The sequence below is a fragment of the Ictidomys tridecemlineatus genome, chromosome 15 (genome assembly GCF_052094955.1).
Source record: "Ictidomys tridecemlineatus isolate mIctTri1 chromosome 15, mIctTri1.hap1, whole genome shotgun sequence".
NCBI classification, from domain to species: Eukaryota; Metazoa; Chordata; class Mammalia; order Rodentia; family Sciuridae; genus Ictidomys; species Ictidomys tridecemlineatus.
The window spans coordinates 48,362,792-48,378,151 of record NC_135491.1 but is presented as its reverse complement, the minus strand read 5'-3'; the positions used below and the strand labels follow the sequence as shown (position 1 = coordinate 48,378,151).

The 15,360-nt window shown below is 35.4% G+C and overlaps 1 protein-coding gene across 4 annotated transcripts in view; it reads right to left on the bottom strand.

Annotated features, from left to right (window-relative positions):
* The window catches only part of Phlpp2 (PH domain and leucine rich repeat protein phosphatase 2), a 70,825-nt gene that overhangs the window by 40,478 nt on the left and 14,987 nt on the right, over nucleotides 1–15,360 (bottom strand). For 2 of the 4 annotated variants that reach the window (XM_078032625.1, XM_078032626.1), the window contains exons 3-5: nucleotides 11,596–11,729; nucleotides 7,384–7,491; nucleotides 2,592–2,782 (exon numbers count right to left, since the gene is read on the bottom strand). In XM_078032625.1, coding sequence (XP_077888751.1) covers nucleotides 2,592–2,782; nucleotides 7,384–7,491; nucleotides 11,596–11,729 — 433 coding nt within the window. The remainder of the gene's footprint in view (nucleotides 1–2,591; nucleotides 2,783–7,383; nucleotides 7,492–11,595; nucleotides 11,730–15,360) is intronic. The other 2 variants (XM_078032627.1, XM_040280181.2) reach the window with 2 other exon arrangements.

Sequence of the window (15,360 nt, the reverse complement as noted above, 5' to 3'; positions counted from 1 at the left end):
CTCTCTCTCTCTCAAAAAAAAATAAAGATAAAAAATTTGCAACCATTATTTTCTCAGCTATCACTTCTCCCTTCTTTCTGCTCTCTTCTCTGGAACTCCTATTAGATGTATACCAGAGCCTCTCTTAAGGTCTTTGTTGTTGTTGTTGTTGTTGTTGTTTGTGAAATTCCTTAGTACACCAGTTAATTACATCCAGCAATAAAACAGAGGCTTTAAAAAAAAATGGGGGGAGTCAGTAAGGGATTGGTGCAGTAGCTCTATAATGCTATTGAGGACTCAGCTGCCTTCTACTTTCTATATAGTCACACACAGCATCCGCTTGCCAACTAATGGTCACCACAACCACCACACTTCCAACCCTGAGAGAATATGTATCACAAAGGAAGGTAGGATAGGGCAAAGAGTCACGGCATCCGCGTCAGTCCCATCTTAAAGGGCTTTCCCAATAGTCCCACCTAGAAACTATATCTCATTAGCCATCCCTAACTACAAAAGAGATTGGGAGATACTGGTTTTGATCCTGGGCATACTGCCAACCTGAATAAAATTCTGTTCTACTGGTAAATAAAAAAGAGAATGAAGACAGCGGGACATGATGGTGCACGCCTGTAATCTTGGGAGGCCGGGGAAGGAGGATTGGGAGTTCAAAGCCAGCCTCAGCAACTGCCAGGAGCTGCTAAGCAACTCAGTGGAACCCTGTCTCTAAATAAAATACAAAACAGGGTTGAGGATGTGGCTCAGTGGTCAATACTCCTGAGTTCAATCCCTGGTATCAAAAAGAGAGAGAATGAAGACAAATTATGTTACTATTAATCAAATCTCTCTGTGAATTTCTTATCTGGGTTTATCCTATTAAGTTTTAAATTTCAATAACTGTCTTTTCATTTCCATTATTTTTACTGACTTCTTCATAGCTGCATATTCTTACTTCAGAAATTTTTGTTTTCCTATTCTGTCCCAGAAAATTCTATACATTTATTTTCCAGTCTTTTCAGGATGTTCCTTTATTTCCATTTTGATCTGAAGTATCTTCTGATTACTACATTTGTGGATATCTTCCCTAATATAAAACTTGTAGGTGTTTTTTTGGACTTTGGAGTGTAGGTGCTTTAAATGAGAGGTTAGCATTTTATCTTCCTCTGTCTCACTCTCTCCCCAGCTTTTTATAAATTCCTGACCTGTTCTTACTTGCCTCTTTCCTGTCAAGAAATTTTACTTACTTTCGTCACTGTCCTTCAGCCTCCAAGATCAAAACAAGGTCTCAAATTGGCGTGGTGGGTTCCTGCTTTCTGGTCAATTTCTTCATTGAGTCAGTAGGGACCTGGTTCACTTCCTAGTCACAGCCATATAACTGGGTCCTCCTATCTTTTTAGGACCACAACTAGAAGTAAGCCTTAATCTAATCAATAGTTAACAGCACATTTCATTTTTAGCTTTCTTTCATAAACAAAGAAAACAAACTCAGCCCCTAGTTTTAAGCTATAAACTTGGCACAGATCTCCCAGCATAAGCAGGGAACTTTTAGACCTAGATACTTTCTAGGCTACCCCAACCTTTCAGACCCAGAGCCCAGCAGGCCCACAGATTCACACTAACTGACCACTTTATATTTCTACACTACATTTTTAAGCCCAGCTATGTCTTTTCACATATTTAACTCTCTAATACATGTTTTGATATCTATATTGCCATGTACTTAGATCAGAATGAATGTTTCAAAGTATGACTCTACAAGATGATTTTGTCCTCTTAAACTCACATTGGTTATGACACTCAAATTTCAAAACAAAAAAAATAAAATTATATGTAACTATTAACATACATGTTTATAGTCATCTGTCACTAGCTAGCAAGTGAACTTCTCTCCTCGGAGGGGGATTCCTCTGGGACAGATGCAAGAAAGAACATGCCTCTCTGGCTACTGAATTGAGGGTCATAACTACCCCAGACTCTGAATTTTAATCTAATGGGAAAAAATAAAAAACTAGAAAGGACCTCTTTTATTGGTGGATATTGGCAGGTACTTCTAGTTTCCAAGAGCAGCTTCTGATGGTAGCATTCCCTGTCTACTCTTGGTGTTGCCAGCCACAGCATCTAGTACACAGCTTTGGAGGCAGGGCTTCTCCGACAGATGATTCTACAGGAGCATTTGGGAAATGGATAGCCTCTGAACTTCCCAGACAGGCCCTGATAAAATCTTTAACAATGTTCATATTTACTTTTTTTTTTAAATATATGAAAAAAATCAATGAAAAGCATATGTGACATTTTCTCAATTTATTCTTTCCTTTCTCTCTCTCCCTTTCTCTTTCACACTGCTGAGAACTGAATCTAGGGCTTTACCCATGGTAGGCAAGCTCTCTACCATAGACTACATCCTCAGTCCTTAATTTTCTTAATGATTAAATGAACAGTAACAATATTTCTTTGTGGGTTGGGGTTGTGGCTCAGCGGTAGAGCGCTCACCTAGCACATGCTAACACATGGGTTAGATCCTCAGCACCACATAAAAATAAATAAACAAAATAAAGGTATTGTGTACAACTAAAAAATAAATATTAAAAAAATATATACATCTTTGTGATTCTTACCTTCCCCCCAACCAGAGGCAAAATGTGCATCTTTCCAGTTTGACAATCCTTCACTGAGGAAACAATAAGGCAGGTTCCACAGAGAACAACTAGGCGTTCAGCCCACTTATGCAGCTGGGTCTTTCCCTTGCGTACATTATAGATGCCAGACAGTAGGATTCGATCCAGATGATCCATCTGGCATGGTTTCTCTATAAAGAAAGCAATAGTTCAGTATCCACCACTGAAGCAGTATACTGATGAAAAGGAAAAAGAAATTGTGTGCCAATATTCAACAACCATATTTTTAGATACAAGTAACCAAGCAATATAGGTATTACAAAATAAGATCTCAGTCCTAAATAATACCCATCTTGGACCTTACCCAGTGGAAATACAGTAAATTTTAGACTATAGAACAAGTCAGATGTCATTGTTACCTCCTATTTAAATAGCCATCTCTCAAATGTACAGAGAATGGTAGCAAGGCAGAGGAATTAAGATCACAGACTTTATAATGAGATATACTTGAGTTTAAATCCTGGTTCTGTACACACTTTGTTTCTTTGATGTATCACTGAGCCTTACTTTATTCATTTATATTGTTTAGATTTTATCATGTAAGTTTGGATTTTATTAATCCCATACCTTCAAAAGATTCTTGTAAAAAAGATCATATAAGGTAATAATAATTTTAGGCACAAAAGAGTATGGACTAAATGACAGCCACTACTGATATCATTCTATCCTAGAAGGAAGAAAGTAAGAATTATGGGGGTTCTCTAGTTCTGTACACAATCTTCCATCTTTGTCCCTCATGAGGAAAAGCTTATGGTTGATATTTTGATCAAATGTTCCAATCACAGTGGCAGAAGGCAACATAAGTATGCATGAGTTTCTCTCTCTGTAAATACCCTTTCCCATCAGAAGTCTTTATAGGACTGATATACAATAACCAAAACAGCACACAGGGACAGAAGACATATGAAGTTCTTGGTACACATATGTACCAGAAACAAACAAATACCATACACAGAAATGGGGGGAGGAGCAGGAGTACCAGCTGGTACAAACTGTAAGCCTGGAGTAGGGACAACCAAGTTGTACTCCAGATAGCTCCACACAACTTATTATGTAAGTTTGGGCATCACTTTGCCCACTTAACCATGTGTTTCCTCATGTGTAATATGAGGAAATGGACTAGATTACTTCAAAGACACAAAATTAGATTACTCAATAAAACTTTAAATGTCAACACTGGATTCATCAAACAGCCATTTCTCCTATTCTAAGCCAGCCCTCTCACCTAGTGTAAATTTCACCTTCCTCTGGGAGTTTGGTTCTTCCAGATCTATAATTCCTACTAGTTCCATATTTCCAACTCTCTGCCAGACATTTCCAACTGGGTGTTTACCACTACTTAAATTAAATATCCCTAAATCGGGGCTAGGATTGTGGATTAGTGGTGGAGTGCTCACCTGCATGTGTGAGGAACTGGATTCTATCCTCAGCACCACATAAAAAAATAAATTAAATAAAGGTATTGTGTCCATCTACAATTAAAAAAAAAAAAATCCCTAAATCAAGTCATGACCATCCCTGCAAACCAAATGCTTCTTAAAACTCAAGTTCTATTCTCTTAAAATCAGAGCCCAGCTTCAACTTTTGGGTTCTCTTCCTCAACTCCCTTTTTCACATAACCAACACTCTTGCTGATCATTCCACCTAAGTCTCTTGTTCTACAAATCTATTGACGCAACTGGCTATCCATAGAGAAAAAAGTAGTTATATCCCTACCTCAATATTTTAATAATATAAAAGTACTTAATAAAACATAGAATATGTTTATGAGCTAGGACAGTGATGGAATGTAAATGCACAAGAAAAAAAGTATAACCAAATAAAAATTTTAAATGTTTACATAATAAAAACTGGTAAGCCAAACTAAGAATTACAGGCTGGAGAAAATTCAGTCCCAAATACAGAATCCAAAATATGTATATTCAGAAGATATACAGAAGTTCTTTAATTCAACTTGATAAAAAGAAATATGCATAGAATAACAAAAATAAAGACTCAATTAAAATATAAATTAATTCTCAATCACACTAAGTAATCATGGAAACAAAAATGAAAACAATGAGATCATTTCCTCCATCAGATTAATAAAAACTTAATAGTGTAATAATATTGAAAGGTTATACTGTAAACAAAGGGCACTCTGATACACTAATGAGATTAAAAAAATGTTCTGCAGGAATAACTACTAAGATTTTTAAGTGTGAACATTCTATGACCCAACAATTTCATGTATAGAGATCCGCTCGGTTGGGTACACAAAGAGACATTTTACTATAATGCTGTTTTTAGCAGCCAAACACCTGGAAACAATGTAAATTTCTATGGTTAAGAAAATGGTTACATAGGCCATTTACATACATTCACTATATTCAATACAATGTAACTTAAAGAAATACCCGAAGAAATCTAAATGCTGATAAGATTTCTAACCTAGGTAGTAGGGTCAAAAAAGCACAAAGAACCAAACCCAACTGATAACATCTATGTAAATAAGATTCATGCATTTCTATAAATGTATATTATATAGAAAAAAGTGTTAGAAAATCCTGAAGTGATACATGCCAAATCGATAGTAGTAGTTACCTACAAAGCAGTTAGTGGGTTTGGAAGGTGATTATAAGAAATTAAAATGCTACAGATAGCAATATTATATTTATATTTTACTTGAATAATTGTTTTTAGTTTGTTTTGGGGTGCTGGGGTTTGAACTTCAGGGCCTTATGCATGCTAAGCAGGTGCTATACCACTAAGCTACATCCCCAGCCCTTTTTCCTTATTTTATTTTGAAACAGATCAGCCTGGAACTTGCAATCTTCCTACCTCAATCTTCCAAGTAGCTAGGATTATAAATGTGTGACACTACACTCAGCAAACACAATGTATTAAAAGGGGGAAAAATGTATGGACACAATAATTCTAAATGTGAAAATATGCACATAAAATAAGACTAAGAAATATATAATACAAAAAGTAATTGCATTCAGATGGTAGGGCATTTTCTATATTACCCCTACATTTTAACAAAGAAGTTTAAAATATACAAGTCAACATGAGAGAGTATATTTTGCAATTTGGGGCAAAGACTAATTTTAACAATGATACCTGATATTGGCAAAGGGAAATGAGTACTCTCAAATGAGAATGCCAAAAAGTACATACTGGCATTGCCTTGCTGTATAATTTGGAATATTTAGTCGAAATTTAAAATTTTGACTAAATTTGGGTATGTAATGACTCAAAAATTCTACTTGTAAGAATAATGTCTTCCCCCTGAACCCTAGAAACTAGCTAATCCCCTGACTTTTATAATAATCCTTTCTTTGCTCTCTTTATGTTTTTTGTCTTTGTGTATACAACCTATATTATGACATTATATTAAATTGCTATGGCAAACAATATATGATGGCTCAAACACAACAGGCAGTTATTTCTGTCCAGTTGGGAATTCTGAATAACCAGAAGTCAATACTGTCATTTAGAAACTCAGGTTGATGGTGGCTCTGCCAGTTTCAACACTGTATTTCAAATACTACTTGAATCACTGCCATCCTAGCCCCCAGAAAAGAACACTGAGAAGCACTCATTGGAAGTTTTAGAGATCAGGTACAGAAGTGGCACTCATCAATTCCACTCCATGCCATGAAGAAAATGTTGTCACAGGTGCACAACTAATTGGAGACAGGTTGGGAGATGAGGTGGAACTAGGCAATAATATGCCAACTACAATTCTATTACCAAGGAAGAAAGAGAGAACAGATTTGGACAGAAAGACAGTAGTACTGCCACACATCTCTCAACAAAAAGGCTGAGATTTACCTGGTTTTGAACTTTAAACATATAGAAAGATACTATGTGATTCTTCTGTGTCTGCCTTCTTTGTATTTATACTCTTTGAACAAAACTGTTTAAACAATGTGTGCAGAGAACATGGTAAAGAAACATTCAGGCAGGGCCAGGCACTGTGGCACACTCCTGTAATCACAGAAGCTCAGGAGGCTGAGACAGGAGGATCACAAGTTCAAAGCCAGCCTCAGCAAAAAGCGAGGAGCTAAGCAACTCACTAGACTTTCTGTTATGAATTTCACGGAGTACCACTCTATGCCCTTCTGCCCCAGAACTCCCTCTTCAGTCCAACTGATAACTGGCATTTGCCTAAAGGCTGCCTGGGATACTGAGTACTTTTTATTACCAGAGAATACAATATAAATGAGTTTGAACTTAGGCCCTCATGACCTTGGCCTCATTAACACTGTATTCTAACTAAGCTGACTCATCAGGAGTCTCTACACAAAACATTTAAAGCTGATTACTAAGCTATTTGCTTCAAAAAGAATACTTTAAAAACATTTTTCCTTTTGTTAACTGCGGTTTTCTCTGGGTTCAGGAACTGAAAAACATGAGGAGAAAGGTGAAAGGGAAGGAATACTTTTTGCAATGATTTTAAGCTTTGATCACACACATTCTTTGATATTTTCACTCAAAAGTTAGAGTATAGCCAGACACAGTGGTTAAGAGGCCAAGGCAGGAGATTCCAAATTCAAAGGCAGCCTCATAAGCTTAGCAAGGCTCTAAGAAATTCAGTGAGACCCTGCTTCTAAATCAAATACAAAAAGGGACTGGGGATGTTGCTCAGTAGTTAAGTGCCCCTGGGTTCAATCCCTGGTACCAAAAAAAAAAAAAGAGTCTAATTCCCCCTTCCCTCTATATAGTGGGGCTGTATTTAGTGACTCACTTCTTAATAAACAAAGTAGTCCACATCTTGGTGACTTTTCAAAAAGACAGAGTCCTCCATGTGTACACATGCATTCATAGGTATATGTATATGTCTCATCACTGGAGGCTGTGAAAACAGACAGCCCTATGAAGAAGTCTACATAAGAAGAAACTGGCAAGGACTGAGATCTGTAACAACCCTGAGTGAGTCATATTGAAATTCATGAATCTTCTAGTCCCGCTAAAATGTTCAGATGAGTATAATCTCATCAGACCCAAGCACCAGCTAAACCGCTCCTAGATTTCCAGTCGACAGGCACTAGAAAACAAATATTCATTATTATTTCAAATCACTAAGCTTTGAGGCAATTTGTTACAGGCCTACAGATATCCTATAGACTCACCTGTCTACCCACCTACCTATCTTTTGGTTTAAGTACCAGATGCATATATTGCCAATTTTTTTTTTTAATTTTTAATATTTATTTTTTAGTTCTCGGTGGACACAACATCTTTGTTGGTATGTGGTGCTGAGGATCGAACCCGGGTCGCATGCATGCCAGGCGAGCGCGCTACCGCTTGAGCCACATCCCTAGCCCCTATACTGCCAATTTTTAAGAATAATTAACTTTACAAACCACTTTCCTTTCTTTCTTTTCGCCTCAATACTGGTAACTGAGTCCAGTAGTGCTCTACCATTGAGCTACAACCCCAGCCCTGTTTATTTGTTTACTTATTTTTTGAGACAGTGTCTCACTAAGTTGGCCTGAAACTTGCAATTCTTCTGCCTTAGCCTCCCAAGTTGTTGAGATTACAGGCATTAGCCACCAATTATACCTGGCTAAAAAACTCTTTTCTGAAATTTTCTCATTCAAATTATACTAACTTCTCTTAAGTTAATAGGAAGTTCCCTAACACCCCCTATCAATACCACTAACAAATATAAGTACTATAAACTGGTATTCTCATAGACTCCACTAGGATATCCTCTTAAGGGTATATTAAAATTCGGTCATCCTTTAATTTATCTAGTGATGGCAGAAAACTAGTGGCACCAAAGCCAATTGTTGACCACTACACCTGAATGCAACAATGAGTAAAAAGTAGTCCACTGGTTAAGGCCTAACTTCCATTCTAGAATAAAAATGTATAATGAAGAACTCAGGTTCAATCACAGATAATGAGCATATAACTATTCCAAGTTGATTTTTATTTCAACCAAGTTATATGACATTAAGTAGGTACACTCCTCAAATTAATCTTAATGAATTCTCTCAGATTTAACTTTAACCTAGCAACCATTTCCCCCCATAAACTATCAAAAGATTTTATTTATATTTCCCTCTTCTGGAATTTACTCCTTCATTTGTTCATTCACTCTCATATCACTCAAGAATTTAAGAACTATATATGTCTGTGAATGTATATTTTCTTATCTTTGTTAGATAATAAGTAACATATTCTATATACTCTTCTGTACCTTTCTTTTTAACTTAATTGATAATGAAAACTACTCCACTTCAGTTTAAAGAAAAAAATCAACCCCAATCTTTTTAGGACTGCATAGTATTATATTACATAAGTGATAAGTGAAATAACTTCCTCAGTAACTTAGCCAGGCCCTAGATCTTATAGTGCTTAAGATCTTATAATGCTCTAAGAATTAAGAAATACAAAAATTACTTAGACTTTAATCATAATAATCCTTAACATGGATTTATTTCCAGAATTAACTTCAAAACTTATTTCTTCCTTGGGTTTTTAATTCTCAAATGCTGGATACAGGATAGCTGCAAATCAGAATATTTAACCAAAAAGAAAGAAAAAAAATTAATATGCTACAGATCAATATTAATATGCTGCAGCCAAAGGTAAATGAGAAAAGGAAAAAAATCTTGCCAGAATGATCATTACACAGAAGCAAAAGGAAAAAAACAAAACAAAACAAAAGCAAGACCACAGAGCACAGACCATTCCCAAAGACAGAAATTAATGGTAATATAATAAAATTAAACCAACTTTTAATCAACTATAACATATAACAGCACTATGACAAAAATTGTAAGTAAAATATGAAGTGCATTAAATAAAACTGACTTATCATATGTTTAAGAGTTATATCAAAAAGTTAGGGAAAATAAAAAGTTAGGGAGCTGGAGATGTGGCACAAGTGGTAGTGCGCTCGCCTAGCACGCGTGAGGCACTGGGTTCGATTCTCAGCACCACATAAAAACAAAATAAAGATATTGTGTCCACCTAAAACTAAAAAATAAATATTTTTTTATAAAGTTATACAGAGCTAGGGGCTGCAGTTGTAGCTCAGCAGTACAGCACTTGCTTCACACTTGTGAGGCACTGGGTTCAATTCTCAGCACTGCATATAAATAAGCAAATAAAATAAAGGTCCATCAACATCTAAAAATAAATAAATAAAAAGCATACAGAGCTAGGCACAATGGCATGTGCCTGTAATCCCAGTGGCTCAGGAGGCTGAGGCAAGAGGATCACAAGTTTAAAGCCAGCCTCAGCAATTTAGTGAGACTCTGTCTCAAAATAACAAATAAAAAGGGCTGAGGATGTGGCTCAGTGGTTAAGCGGCCCTGGGTTCAATCCCCAGTAACAGCAATCAAAACCAAAAATAAGTATACAGAAAAAACTAAATCAAAAAAGGAGGGGGAGAACAAAGAATCTTAGCACATGATTATATACATTAATAAATTAACTATCCTGGCTTGTTTGGTAAGTGAGTCATATAAATTCAAAACTGTTATGGGTCAAATGTGTCTGTCACCTGCTAATAATATGACATTGAGCATAGTTAAACTCTACTTCAGTTTTCTCATCTGTAAAACAGTTTAGTAGCTACTACAGCATGACTATAATGAGTAATTTAGACAATTCATTAGTATAAAGGTATACAGTTAGTGCTCAATGAATTTTACTTAGTGGTAGTATTAGTAGGTTATATAGAATTAGATACATTCGTAAAAGTATCTCATTTTAGCCAAGTGAGGTGGTACACACCTGTAATTCCAATGACTCATGAGGCTGAGGCAGGAGGTCGCAAGTTTGAGACTAGCCTCAGCAACTTAGTGAGGTCCTAAGCAACTTAGCAAGAGCCTGACTCAAAATAAAAATTTTTTAAAAGGGCTGGAGATGTGGCTCAGTGGATAAGCATCCCTATGTTTAATCTCCAGTATTTTAAAATATATATATATAAATATATATATATAAATTTATATTTATAAATATATATTTATCAATAAAATTAAGACTTATTAAAATAAGATACACACGTTTATATATACAAAATGGAAAAACAGTCTGGCAGGTAGGGAATGTACAGAAGAGAAGACAAAGTTAAAAATCCACAATTTAAGCCAGGAGTGGTGGCACACGCCTCTAATCCCAGTGACTCCAGAAGCTGAGGCAGGAGATCACTGAGTTCAAAGTCAGCCTCAGCAAAGGTGAGGCACTAAGCTACTCAGTGAGACCCTGTCTCTAAGTAAAATACAAAACAGGGCTGGGGATGTGGCTCAGTAGTTGAGTACCCTTGATTTCAATTCACAGTACCCCACCCCACCCCCCCAAAAAAATCCATGATTTAAAACCCATGAATTCACCATATACAAATTTGACATTCATCAAATGACAAGTCATATATGATAATCACTACTTTTCAACACTATTGAGCTATCCAAAAGTTCACAGACTTTACCAGGAGCTTGAAAACATAACTCATACTAAAAGAATGATTCAATCACAATTCTGGCAAAGGTTTAAAAATAACTAATAAATTAACAAAATAAAAGAACAAAAAAATATAAAGGAAAGATACTACTGCTAATACTTTAGAATCTTCCCTCACTCCCTAACCCTTTGTTTTTCTTGTAGCTTGATGGTCTTTAACTACATTAGTTACCTAGGTCAAAAATAGATTCTGAGAAAATATTTTTAAAAAGCTGAAGGCAGGGGCTGGGGATGTGGCTCAAGAGGAAGCGTGCTCGCCTGGCATGCGTGCAACCCGGGTTCGATCCTCAGCACCACATACCAACAAAGCTGTTGTGTCCGCCGAGAATTAAAAAATAAATATTAAAAATTCTCTCTCTCTCTCTCTCCCTCTCCTCTCTCACTCTCTTTAAAAAAAAAAAAAAGCTGAAGGCAGATGGAGGCATAAATAATCAACTTAAAAGTAGTGAAGATATTCACAAAGCCACTGATAAACTCTTACCACCATAAAATCGAATCATACAGCCAAGGTCAGGATTTGTAGCTTCCTCCTGTATGCGTACAGGATCCTCAAATCCCAGCCTGGATAAGTACTCATAAACGATCTGAAGAGGTCGTTCAGTGGGTTCCAGTCTCCTGCTCACACAATAAAAAGAAAAACATTTGGTAAGTAATAAAAATGCTTCATTTAGGTTTGGGGATTTTTTTCTTTTGTTTTGGTGGGTGTGTGTGTGTGTGTGTGTGTGTGTGTGTGTGTGTGTGTGTGTATGTGTGGTGCTGGGGACTGAACCCAGGGCCTTGGGAATGTGAGGTAAGCACTCTACTAACTAAGCTATATTTCTAGCCCTTCATTTAGTTTTTTAATCTTTTGATACACTTGTTTTTTTTTAAATTTCTAGGTCAAGATCTCCTTCAGTATCATATGATACAACTACTAAACAAGAGGTTTTCAAAGTTTTAGTCTTTTTTTTTTTGGGGGGGGTGAGGTGGTAGGTACCAGGAATTGGACCCAGGGGCCCTTAAACAGTGAATCACATCCCTTCCCCTCTTTATATTTTATTTTGAGACAGAGTCTTACTAAGTTGCTGAGGGCCTCACTAAGTTAATAAGGCTGGCTTTTAACTTGTGAGCCTCCTGCTGTATCCTCCCAAATTGCTGGGATTACAGGAGTGTACCACCACACCCAGCTCAGTCTCTTTACATTCTTTGAGAACCTCAAAGGGCTTCTGTTTACATGGAGCATACTCCAAAGATTTTTAATATATTAGAAATTAAAATTAAGAATTTCCAAAGATTTATTCATTTGCCTTAAAATAATAAGCTCATTAACAAAAATATTTTTAAATTTTTTAAAAATTTTTTCAAAAATAAAAATGTTTAGTGAGTTATATTTTTGTAACTTTAACCACTGGTTTAATATAAGAAAGCTGAATTCTCAAATCTGCTTCTGTCTTCACTCTGTTGAGATATCATGTCCCAGTCTCTAGAAAGTTCCATATGAGGGACTGCAAATGAAAAAGAAAATTAATATCTTATTATAAAACAGTTTTGACCTTAAATACGCCTTTAAAGAATCTCTGAGACCCTGCAGAATGCTTTGAAAATCTTTGGTGAATTTTAAAGGAAGTAAAATTATTATATGTAAAAGGTAATACTTGGCCATAACTGTCTTCATATAAGTTACACAAGCAACCATAGGTGTAGACTTTAGGGTTATCTACTGTTTCAGATGCTATATAATTCTACCAGCTTCATAGGTGAATGAATAGCCCAATAAATTCCCCAGAATCATCCTCACTAAAAGTTAAGATAAAACCAAAATGTCTGGTAATCATTTATGGCCCCTGGTGACACTGTATTTTAAATCAAACAGACTTATAAATAAATAAATAAAATACTCATAAAATATTTTAAAACAAAAAGATCAACTTGTATGTGGACAGAAGGTGCTAGCTATACCAGTCAAAACAGCAAGACAGATCTCTCACAATGTTTTTATCAGAAAGCAAACTATAATTACTGCTTCCATGGGGCTAAGAATATGGGCTACAAGTTAGACTGCCTGGATCTGAGTCTACCATTTAGCAACTGCATGCCACTGTATAATTATTTACCCTTCTTGTTTTAAACTCCTCATCAGTAAAATGGGAATAAGCAATAAAAATCTAACTCAAAGAGGTGTTGTTAAATTTATTTAGTTACAACAAGATATTGCATAACAAAGTATATAGTAAAATATCTTACATGTACAAAGTATTCACAATAACTTGACAATTATAATTCTAAAAAAACTTGACAATTATAATTCTAAAAAAGTTTAGGATTAGAACTGCATTATGTTGATTAGAAGAAAATTATATACTTCTCATCATGGCAAAAAGATAAAAAGGACATCTGTACTTGATAGTTAAAAAACTGTAAAATGCTGTTGGCAATAATACTTAAGTAAAATGTAATGAAACAGGAACACTACAAAGCTGCATGTAAACAACTGCATCAAAACGGTAACTGAGGAATAGAAATCAAGCTGATGTGCAAAAATGACAAAAATAAAACAACCGTCTGCTACTCACTTCAGTCTTTTACGTTCCAGAAACTGTAAAATAAACTCAGAACAAACTACTACAAAGAACCAAAGGCCAAAGGGAAATAAAGTTCATAAAGATCAATAAATATTGAATTTAATGAAAGTGAAAACAAGCTTTTCAGTGAAAAAACATCAATTAATCCCTAGCCAAAGGGAAACAAAAATTCACAAGGGTCTATGGCATTCATGAGGCATTTTCCCAGCACAATGGTAGAATTTTGCTGAAAAAAAAATTTTTTTATTTTGATTTTTTTTTTATTTTTAAGAGGAACTTTTAATATTCTGCATATTGGCAGAGTAAACTAACCATCTTCTGAAGGAAGATGAAGTTGGAAACAGAGTTTGAAGGTGCAAAGAGCTATATCATTATATGTCAAGAAGAATAAAACTTATTGTATATTGCTCCTATGAATGGGACGAGTAACAATGAGAAGTTGCATAGGTAGATTTGAACTAAAACATGAGGAAGGATTTAATAACTAGTGATGCTCAATAGTCAAACACACTGTCTTTCAAAATTGCTCACAGAACTAGCGAGCCATCTATCAGAAATATGCTGGAAGAGACTCCTGTAGGAATCAAACTGGGCCACATGACTATCACCCTCTTTTAGAACTCAGGTCACCTAAATAGGCATGGTGGCACATAACTAATATCCCAGCCTACTCAAGAGTCTAAGGCAGGAGGATCACAAGTTCAAGATCAACCTGGGCAATTTAGCAAGACTCCTGTCTCAAAATAAAAAATGTCTAGAGATGTAACTCAGTGGTAGAATGCCTCCCTAGCATGTGTCAGGCCCTGGGTTTGATTGCCACTACCAAAAGACAAAAAAAAAGAAATAGAAAAAGAATCTCTGGAATATTCAAGACATCTTCCTAATATAATACAAATTCCACCTAAACCTTACTATTGCAGGATATAGAGTTCAATGTGTTTAAATACTATAATTCCATATAATGATCATATATTCAGGACCAAGAAATAATTATACTTTCAAGCTAACTCTTGCTTGTTCAATTTTCCTATTTTTCTCTAGAAAACTTAGAGAAATGGAAACACTAATTTATATATTTTACATGATCAAATTCCCTGGCCTAAAAAAGGCTCTGTAAATTTTGGAAATCCTCAGGCTGGGGTTGTGGCTCAGTGGTAGAGCACTTGCCTAGCACGTGTGAGGCACTAGGTTTGATTCTCAGCACAACATAAAAAAATAAATAAATAAAATAAAGTTTTTTGTGTTCAACTATAACTAAAAATATTTTTTTAAAAATTTTGGAAATCCTCTTTACATATTTGTACTTAAAGTATTTTCCCTGATGGCAGAAAAAAAAAAAGAGATCTCCATATCTGCTCTCATTAATTTAGCATAAATGAGTAAATAAGTAACGTTTAAAGAAGTACAAAAACAAGTAAAATGAAAGATTAATTCCATTTACTCATTAAACTCATGTGCTTAAGAGAGTAGAGTATCAGGGAGGGAAATGCTATAATATGCTTGCAGCTTAATTTTTTGTTTCAAAGTTCCAAAAGTTTAACAGGCTAGTAATTTACTATTTGTTAAGTTTCTCACAAATCAAAGAGAAATTATATACTGCAAAATAGAATAATGTAGAAAATAGTAATGCTAGCTACAAAAAGTTACATTTAGCAGTTGAACTACTTGTAGTACTGCTTTAGGTT